The sequence below is a fragment of the Dendroctonus ponderosae genome, unplaced genomic scaffold, assembly GCF_020466585.1.
Source record: "Dendroctonus ponderosae isolate FM_Combo_2020 unplaced genomic scaffold, Dpon_F_20191213v2 Dpon_F_20191213_2, whole genome shotgun sequence".
Taxonomy (NCBI): domain Eukaryota; kingdom Metazoa; phylum Arthropoda; class Insecta; order Coleoptera; family Curculionidae; genus Dendroctonus; species Dendroctonus ponderosae.
The window spans coordinates 12,388,140-12,398,047 of NW_026018165.1; the positions used below are offsets into that span (position 1 = coordinate 12,388,140).

Sequence of the window (9,908 nt, forward strand, 5' to 3'; positions counted from 1 at the left end):
GCACAATAACTGACACTTTCCCAAGCACCAAAGAAATACCGAGGAAGGGCTACATTCCTACCACGTTTGTACGATACACACAGCACAAGGAGATACAAATAGAGCAAGAGTTAATTAACTGAATACGAGAAGCTGCTAGATAAGAGTGGATAATAAGGACACAGGCAGTAGCTTGCTTGGAGTTACCCATTCAAATGTTTGGTGTTGTATGGAGTATTTATGTGAACACCAAACCCCGCAGAATTCGAGGTTATGAGAACAGGTTGACATTTCGAAAGTACGTTGCGCAGTCAACGAATCTTGTTGAATTTATCGTTTATCCTTGTCTATCTTATTGTCACTCTGTATAATTCCATGGTAACCGCAGTTTTAAATAATTACGGAGCAACTGGTATTTGCGCAATGTTAATTAAGCAGATTACCTTGAAAAACATTGCTGCCGTATCTCTGATATAGTTTTTTGCAAATTTCTCAGTTTTTAATAACAATTAATTTCTTTTACTATTTTTTCTGTACTCATATAACAGCTCCAGATAACACCTCCAGAGGAATGACGCCAATTTTAAATCACCCTGTATACCATTTAACAAACTTACCTTAGCCTTGATGTCATCGTAAGAGGCGCCTTTGGCTATTCTGACAGTCAAATCAACAACCGAAACGTTGGCAACAGGCACTCTGAAGGCCATGCCAGTCAATTTGCCGTTGAGGGCAGGGATGACTTTACCTACGGCTTTGGCAGCTCCAGTGGATGCGGGAATGATGTTTTGTTGGGCTCCACGACCTGCAAAGAAAATGAAAATTATGACCTAACTGTATAACGACAACACAAGACGGTTTCGACAATTAATATTGCAGAAAGTAACTTTCACTGAACAAATTGAAGCCCGACAAAAATGTTATTTGTTTGTGATTTTAAGTCATGATTAATAAAACTAACCAAAAAATCCTATTCATCAAACTTTCCAAGCGTATAAATCCCTTGCATTTGTTTGTTTTTAAGGTACTATCGATTTACTTCTCATAACAAGAGCTTAAATAATGAAAATGCAGAGATAACAAGATTTGTTTGACTTGTACAGTGAACTCACTGACCTTATAGAGATAAGCAATTTTTAAATTTCTGTGCACGTTGTATATGTGCATAGAAATAAAGTGTGTTCACAAAGTATCCTCTCCTATCGATGAATTAATTATTTTCTTACCATCCCTCCACAATTTTCCTGAAGGACCATCTACAGTCTTTTGGGTAGCAGTTGTGGCGTGGACAGTCGTCATGAGACCCTCAACGATGTCAAAGTTGTCGTGGATAACTTTAGCCAATGGAGCCAAACAGTTGGTTGTGCAAGATGCATTAGAGATGACCTGAAATCAATTTAATCGAATCTATATATTTCGGCATCATATACATACACAAATCGTAAAAAAATATTTTCTGATTTCAGTTAATGGGTAGTGGTATATGCAAGTCTTCACATTAGGCTAAGACGGCTAAGAGAACATCATGAAACAGATTTTGCTATCAATATCTATCAGTACGTGTGGGCGTTTTATGAATATTTCGTATATTTCGCATATTTTATGGCGTTACAGGCCAAAATCTGTTTGATACAGATAATTTAAAAAAAATTTCAACGTACATAGTGTACCAAAAATTTGAAGTTTTTACATGCGTATATGTTTAAATGGCATACTTTGGGTGTCAGTTAGTGGTGTTAGCCAATTATGTTGTTAATATGTTTTTTAGACCAAATAATTCACATGAAATATTGTACTGACTCAAACGACTATGAAGATAACGTTATTTTGTTTCTTTTTTACGGTCAAATAAAATCATCATACTCATACCTTATCAGCAGGGTTGTATTTGTCAAGGTTAACACCGACAACATACATGGGAGCATCAGCAGATGGTGCTGAAATAATAACTTTCTTGGCGCCACCCTCCAAATGAGCAGAAGCCTTTTCAATGGTGGTGAAAACGCCGGTGGATTCAACGATGTATTCAGCTCCAGCTTTTCCCCATGGAATGGCCTAGAAGAAAATTAAAGATCTTAACAACCATCCCCATTAAATCCAAAAATTGATATTAAATGTAAACAGGTGAACAATAACTAAAATCTATACCTTGGGGTCTCTTTCTTGGAAGACTTGGATGGCATTTCCATTTACGACCAAGTTTCCGCCCTCAACGCCTACGGTGCCCTTGAAACGTCCGTGAGTTGAATCGTATTTGAACAAATAGACCATGTAGTCTACGGTGATGAAGGGGTCATTGATAGCGACCACAGAGGCACCTTTATCGACGGCAGCCCTGAGTACCAGACGACCAATACGACCGAATCCGTTAATTCCAATTTTAGACATGATTTCGTTTATCTGTTGATTAAAAAAATGAAACTTTGTTAACATTGTTTATTTACACAATCCACCAAACCCGAGTACTCTACAAAGGCTCAAGTTTGACAAGATTACAAAAGACTACTAGTCTTAGAATCAAATTAGAAAAACGCCTCACAATTGGACCTTCCTGGACTCTCTTTGTTCAACAAGACCGACCAGACAAAAGAGTTTCCTTTTCCCAACCTCAACCCCTTTGGAATATTTCCAACTAAGTATAAATTATGTATGTACATTTTTTTTACAATCGCACAAGTTCAAGTTGTTCTTACAATGATCAACTTAGCTTATTTAACCGTGGAACTATAAAATATTACTGTATTTTTGGGTAACTAATTTTTATTTAACGGTAAACAACATTTATAGATCTGATTGCTTCCTGATTCAGCGATCTGTTTACCGTTTTATTTATAATAAAAACCAATAATTTAAGCAAACTGCGATCCATTCAACAATATGCAATTTTTTATAATTAAACTTGTATCTTTTGCGGGTTTTACAATGCTTAATCGTGACGTTCGAATTTGACTTGCTCACTGCAAAAATCATGTACTAAGAGCCAAATTAAAACTATTTCAATTAAACATAAATATGTTAAAAAATGGAACTCCAAAAGCGATTGTATAATTTTTGAATAGTTTTCGAATGGTTTTTGAATAGAATAGAACTAATTAACTGCGCTTATTTGAAATCATGGTATGATGAAAAAGTGCACTCATATACTCAGAACAGCTTTGAACCGGCATTATTATATTACATCAAAGTACTTACTTACTTCACTTCAGATAGTAAGTAAATTGTGCTATTTGAATAATAAAATTAATTTTTAGTACCTAATTCAATTTAAAGCTATATAAAAGTCTGTATAAACGCTATATAAAAGTAACAATATTTCTGAGTTCCCCCCACTCAGAAATACAGATTGTAGCAATTTTTATGTAAATATAATTACGATTGATCCGAGAGATGAAACTAAAATTTATTGACTAAAATTGAAAAAAAAACAGTTGCTGATTTTTTACACATAAGTTTCCATATTCAGAGAAATAGGAGGAATAGATATCCATTTTCAGAGAAAATTGTCTGTAGATGTTTGGTCTAACATAAAGCTATTGAATCACATTTCTGCTCTACTTGAGGACATCCTTATGGATATAAACCATAAGAAATGTATTTTTAACGTTGAGCTAAGTTTTCCGAAATAGTTAAATTATTAATAAAGATACATATCTAACTAAGACCTAATTAAGAATAAGGTACCCATTTTGATTAAATTAAGTGGATATATTAAAACCACCATACCCAAGAAAAACCCACATCTTTTTAATCCAGCGTTAAATAAGCAACTAAAAGATTTGGGGTTTCTTGTTAAGTTTGAGAAATTATATTTTTGATTGAAAAATATTTCCGAATAAACCCACAGATCTTCACAAATGGAAAGGTCAAACAGGTCACAGTGTTACCGGCTTTGACAGTCAAAAATTAATTACAAAACATTGCACAATTAAAACGCCGAGAAATTACATGTTGATTAAATGCATAGAAATAATCAATCAATTTAGGAAACAGTGCCTACTTAGCACTACTTGAACTTAAAATGATAGAATAAAATCACGCCCAAGGTATCTAGCTGGTAAGTAATCAGCCGGTTACGTGACTAAATAAATTGGTTGCTATTTAGAGCCAATAACAACGAAAAACTGTGAAATTATCCGAAAACTCGTAACAATATAATTACACTTTTTTCAAAAACTAAAAACTAACGGTAGACTTAACTTACCAAATTTTCTTCTCTAAAGTCGACGTTCACTTATGCCCGCACAAATTGAGAATGTCATTTGAAGGGCACCCCATGGTATAAAAAGCAAAATAAGTTGTCACGTGACTTAATAAGTCAACTGCGCTTGTGCAAAACAATAGACATACGGTCTATCAAGCCGCCTCCCATCTACCGTACTTAATTCGAACGGTATAAGCTATGATTGTGACCAATACGTTCATTTAAATGATTTTTCAAGTCGAAGTTTTATTTATCTTAACTGAGTATATCTATTTTTCAATTTTTATTGGCATGAAGAAAATATTTAGAAAATGAGTAAATAGTTTTGTTAGGTACACTATTATTATCAGAATAATTAATCCTAAAAATAAAATACATACTCCTCGAAGAAGTTACTAAATTAAGCTTAAATAGTAAATATGAGAGAATGGGCTACGTGTATTGTATGAGGTCTTGTCCAGTATCTTATTACTACAAATTATATTAAAATATTTTTATTCAAACAATTCATATAACAACAAACGTTTTTGTATCCCTTTTGGAAAAAGAAAGTTTTAATAATTTATTTGAGGAAATTAAGAATTTGACTGCTACAATTAAATACTGGCATATATTTATAGTTAAGTCTTAAAATATGCAACTTTTTCTATACCTTGCTAAAGTTAAAATAGAAGTCAAGCAAAAACGGTAACGCAAACATATTGAGTATGCATAAAGGTATTTATGTTCTTTATATTTGAATAAATACTTCTTTCCCTACGTATTCATACCATCAGTTAATTAAATATTTTACTATTATCTTCTGTTACTTACCTTTTAAATTAAGATATTTATCTAGACACTGATCTGTAAAGAACTGGTAGGGTTGTTTGGGGACGATTTTACAATACAATAATAAAAATCCCTTTTTCGTCCAACATCTATCTATAAAAAATTACTGCTTTTCAAATGGAAAATAAAGGCGATTTATTATTTCTGTTTAAAGCCTTAAAAAAATATATTAACGATAGAACTCATTTTCAATTTAAACGTGACGTCTTTGGGATTTGCAGTGCCATCTATTGTAATAAGTTCTTTATTCTTTACCATTATGGTCAGAAAGGATTGTAACTTGGCAACAGTGTACGATTTTTCAATTGGCATTTGTCACCAATAAATAGTCAAAAATATAAATACATTGCTATTAAAATTTAAAATATTTTTTATTGGGAAAAAGCATTTGTGCAAAATAGTAACTGTTCAACGAAACAACCATGTCAACTATTGATGCCCGAAGAGAGGCCAGAAGAAGGAAGATTTTGGAGAATTCCGGTAGTAGACTGCAAAAAATCACTGGGGTACAAGAGCGAAATACAAATTTTGATATTGATGGTAATAATTCCATGACTATTAGATACAAACACGTACTGAATTTTATTTGTATTATTAGGTTTCAAAAGCATTCAAGTAAATGGAGAAAGTCATACAGATCATCAGCAACTAAGTGAGCCTTTTAACAATTTTGTGGCGCCTTTACCTATAAATGCGCCATTAGGACCCACATCCAGTTCGAAGCCTCTGGAAGTTTCTTATTTTAGGAACTATAGAACCGTTATTGTTATACTGATAGCTACTTTTGTAAATATTTTGTCGAGTCTCGCAGACGTTTATAATTTTCAATATGTAGACAAGATCTTTATTCCTTTGCTATGTTTTGAAGCAGTATGGCTTTTCTGGAAAAAAGAAGAAAATAATGATAACAGTTTTGCCAAATATTTGGTACTGTTTAGAAGTAACAAAGGACAGCAGTTAGTTTGGATATTTAAATATTTAGCTCTACTTAAAAGCACATTTAAAGACATGGTAATATACTTTTTTGTCTTTGTATCTATTTTGTATATTAGAACGATTGCAGTGGGTTCTTGATAGAAATATAAATTACTATGATTAATTTATTTTCTTTTGTATTACTAATAATTTTAACACAAACTAAAATTTGCATCGGGTGCCTCGTGACGTGTCTATTATAGCTTAAGGTTGCTGCAGTTTTCAATCAAACACATCAGGCTAGCTTAGACTACTCTTGCTTCGTAACTTAATAATTGAGCAATTACAATTTAGCGATGTTCGTGGACTGGGATTTCGCGAAACACATTTTATTAATGTTTATTATTCAATTTGCAACTGGCCAAAAGCGAATATTTGTAATGTTTTGTTCCATTAGTTAATGTCGTAATTCTCCTAATTTATTGGAAGCAAGTTTCATATCGCCTATAAATGAAAAATGTGCCGTGTAACAGTGTAGGCCCGGCTAATATATCACTTAGACATTTCATGGAGCCCCCGAAGTGTAGAAATATCAGGATAATTTTACTATGAAGTTTAATTAAACGCCGTGAATTTGTTTCTATGTAAGACTCATCTTTTGATGAAAACCTAGTTTATCCACTTTGGGCAAGTGAGGAATTATTGAGTGTTTTTTTACAAAAACTACCAGAACTTTTTATTCGGTAGCTCTTTTGACAGTTCTTTGTGCGCAAAAATGCAAAAAATATAGTAATAGTCGACAGGCCGGACATTTTTTCTTAAAATAATTTTGGACATCATTTTAAGCCAAAAAAATGTCTCACTCAGTCTGTAAGAGCGTGCCTGTCATTAAAAAATATCCCTATCATACCACTAAATCTGAAAATTATTACACTAAATAATAAGGAGTAAACATAAAATATGTTTTTTATTTAGAAAAGCAAAACACTTTAATATAGGACAAACATATTTTGGGTAGGGGATTCTATTAAAACAAAAATATAATAACAGTCGGAGTAGTCACAAATTCATTTCTACTATTATTAATATACTCGATACTTAAGTTAACTAAAAAAAAACAGAAATCGTAGCGGTATTTTTCTTACATAGACGTGATATTCATGTCTTCAGAAATGAGTGACAAAAGAATATTAAAAAGAAAATGAACGATTTGTTTCGGTAAAAACTGCACCCGTTTGATCAGACATAACTTACTTCAAATAAGCTAACAAAATAAACCAAAGAAAAGAAAATGAGACGCATTCTTACTTAGAAACGTAATATGAAACGCTACAAGAAAAATATGTAAGTTAAGATAGTAAACGCAATACACACATTTCAGACCTGGTCTTCACTTTGAACAAACTTGCAATCTGAATTTAAAACTTAAAAATATTTCGGAACTTGTTCAGCATTGAATTTGAGTCCCTTTCTGTTTCAGGTTTGTTTTTTTCTACCGTACTTTCAGCCTCAATTATCCGATTTTGTGAACTGGAAATAGGTTTATCAACAGTTTTTGAAGTGTGAGCTTTTTCTAATTGGTGTTCTGGTAAAGCTATCTGTGATCTAGATATGTGCTCACTACCTTCGTCTACCGTTGATATTTTTCCAGTTCCTAGAGGTACAGTGCCTTCACTTGACGAGGCGTATTTTTCAGAGTGAAGACACTCGTATCCCTATTCTGTGTTGGTCTTATTGGGCTTGGATTTTTTCTTAAGTAACTGCAAACTTTTTTTGGTTTTGGTCCTCACAAGGTGTAATTTGCCTTCCTCAACTCGATCATTTTCCCACTTTTGCAACTCCGTTTCATAATTTTCCCAGTTTTTATTCGATTCTATATGATATTTTTCTTTCTGAACTTCCGATAGATTTTCCCATTTACTTTTCAATTCTGATAGAAGTTCCTTGAAAGATTTACCACTAGATCCATGATCACGAATAAATAACCCATATGAGGACAAAGGTCTCTTTGGTTTTCCTTCGGCTTTAGATTCTTTTTTCACTCTACGTTGGGTCCGTTCTTTACGTTTGGCGATTTGAAGCTGATGAAGTGCTTCTTCCTGTTCAGTTGTTAACTTCTCTTTATATAATTGCATTTCCAGCTGATACTTTTGTTTATCTTGCATAGATTCTGCTTCAAATTTATCTTTATCTTCGGGACTTAGTGCTCTCCACTTTTCAGCAACTAATTGTATTAAATCCTTGCTCTTGAGTGATGGATTTTCTTTATGCAGAGCAGTTCTTTTCTCAAGTAAAAACTTGAAATAGGGGGTCAGAGGCTTCTTGGGTTTCTCGGGTATTTCAGTGCCATCTAGAATGGATTTGCTATCGCTTGTGGGTCTTGCTATCGTAATGTTGAATTTGAGTAAGTTGGCCCTAAAGACAGTAACTTTAACCAAATATAGATTCTTCACATGGGTTAAACGTACCTATTTGCATATACTCCTGGAATCTTGCCATTAATTAATGCGGCAGTTCTGGAAAGCAAAATCTGTCCGGACATAAACGCATTCATTCTTAACTGATCAAAACGAATTTTACGAAATGCTGAAGTTTATTCATATAAAAGCTTGTTTTTTGTAAGGTTATATCCGTCAGTGTAGAGATGTTGCGTTATTAAGTATCGATCACAAGGGTAATTTCTCATACGCGCACGATATAAATATTAGCTATTCGTAGTTCGGTAGCAATTCATGATCAGTTCAGAACCGAATTAATGCGCAGGCTCGGTTCAGGACCTGTTAAGAACCGATCTTTGATTCCTTTGTACCGGGAAACCACCGTTTAGTAGTACCAACAGGATTTTAGTTACTTTGTGCATAACAGTAATTTCCCTAAACTGAAATGCAATGGTGGCAAAGGGGAAAGACGGAAGTGCTGTTTTTTATTGTCATGGATTATCTGCGAAAAGTGGCAGTATTTGATTATTTTGAATAAAAAAGAATTATTGAAGTTTTTTTATGGCATTTAATTAATCAATTTTTAAAAAGCCACTGTACTGTGCAAGATCTTACATCTGTTGTATTTGACCTGCATTTTTTTGTACATTTACCGTTGGTGGTGCATTTGGTACCACCGACGACCTTTTGTCTGCATCTCGTTTCTTAATTAAAATGGATGGCTTTGTTTCCATTAACTCTGAGGCGAAAAATTGTAGGCAATTACAAGATTATTTTTACATTGGCTTTCTGATCAAAATTAGTTAATTAAATGCGATATAAAAATAAAAAACTTAATAGCTCTTAAACTTAATGGTGATTTAGAAATTATTATACAATTAACATTGTTTTTCTGGATTTTTCTCTGGCAAAGTCACGTATCAAATCGTGAAAATCAATCGATCGAAGTAAATCACCTCCAATGCTTGACCTTAAGACTAAGCAATGGAGCTATATTTGAAAATCGAAAAACAAAAATAACATTTAGGAATGTTTTCCGGGCTTTGAAGCCGTGGTCTATCTGAATTTCTTCCTGACGTTTCGTCCACAACTGCGGTGGACATTTTCAAAGGCGATGAGGCAGTGGGCGAAGTGATCTCCCGTGCTTTCCGACTAAGACTGATTCAACTGCTCATTTGAACATATTTTATTTCAGTTAAGTATACATAAACTTCTTACTGCTACTTAATCTACGGATCCTTAATGCTAACATCGCTAGAGTGTCTAACACTCTGTGTGCCTTAAGATATCTCATATAACTAAATCTAAATTAACCTAAGTACCTAATCTAAACCTAAACCTAACAGCCTCTCTTGCTTCCTATATTAACTTAAAGTTAGCCCATATTCCTCGATGTGGTGCAGGAACTGGTCACCGCATGGGGTCCACGTCTTCTTCTTAGACTGTCCGCAGGGAGAGGTCTGCGGTCACAGTTGAACTTCTTGGTGCAAGAAACCCTGACGGTGGGATTCTTGCTGTGCCGGATCCTATCCAGAAACCCTGAC

General features: G+C 33.7%; 3 protein-coding genes across 3 annotated transcripts in view; 1 reads left to right on the forward strand and 2 right to left on the reverse strand.

The window, feature by feature from the left end:
* Positions 1-4,273, reverse strand: part of LOC109544583 (glyceraldehyde-3-phosphate dehydrogenase 2) — a 6,769-nt gene extending 2,496 nt beyond the window's left edge. The window contains exons 1-5 of the mRNA XM_019914869.2: positions 4,181-4,273; positions 2,128-2,379; positions 1,849-2,034; positions 1,206-1,365; positions 597-784 (exon numbers count right to left, since the gene is read on the reverse strand). Coding sequence (XP_019770428.1) covers positions 597-784; positions 1,206-1,365; positions 1,849-2,034; positions 2,128-2,367 — 774 coding nt within the window. The 5' untranslated portion in view covers positions 2,368-2,379; positions 4,181-4,273. The remainder of the gene's footprint in view (positions 1-596; positions 785-1,205; positions 1,366-1,848; positions 2,035-2,127; positions 2,380-4,180) is intronic.
* A 1,002-nt stretch (positions 4,274-5,275) lies between these two features.
* On the forward strand, positions 5,276-6,110 carry LOC109544645. The gene is made up of 2 exons (XM_019914954.2): positions 5,276-5,551; positions 5,610-6,110. The coding sequence occupies exons 1-2, from the start codon at positions 5,434-5,436 to the stop codon at positions 6,083-6,085; spliced, it is 594 nt and encodes a 197-aa protein (XP_019770513.1). The 5' UTR covers positions 5,276-5,433; the 3' UTR covers positions 6,086-6,110.
* A 764-nt stretch (positions 6,111-6,874) lies between these two features.
* Positions 6,875-8,577, reverse strand: LOC109544646 (transcription factor A, mitochondrial). The gene is made up of 2 exons (XM_019914955.2): positions 8,395-8,577; positions 6,875-8,341 (listed from the first exon to the last, which is right to left on the reverse strand). Exons 1-2 carry the CDS (start codon positions 8,478-8,480, stop codon positions 7,642-7,644), a joined length of 786 nt encoding a protein of 261 aa, XP_019770514.1. The 5' UTR covers positions 8,481-8,577; the 3' UTR covers positions 6,875-7,641.
* Between the last annotated feature and the right edge of the window lie 1,331 nt (positions 8,578-9,908).

Bases quoted from the DNA above. Each gene is read 5' to 3' on its own strand.
- LOC109544645 (XM_019914954.2), top strand. From the start codon at position 5,434: ATGTCAACTATTGATGCCCGAAGAGAGGCCAGAAGAAGGAAGATTTTG. The intron at 5,552-5,609 runs GTAATAATTCCA...TTGTATTATTAG, and splicing joins TACAAATTTTGATATTGATG to GTTTCAAAAGCATTCAAGTA.
- LOC109544646 (XM_019914955.2), bottom strand. From the start codon at position 8,480: ATGAATGCGTTTATGTCCGGACAGATTTTGCTTTCCAGAACTGCCGCA. The intron at 8,342-8,394 runs GTACGTTTAACC...TACTGTCTTTAG, and splicing joins CCAGGAGTATATGCAAATAG to GGCCAACTTACTCAAATTCA.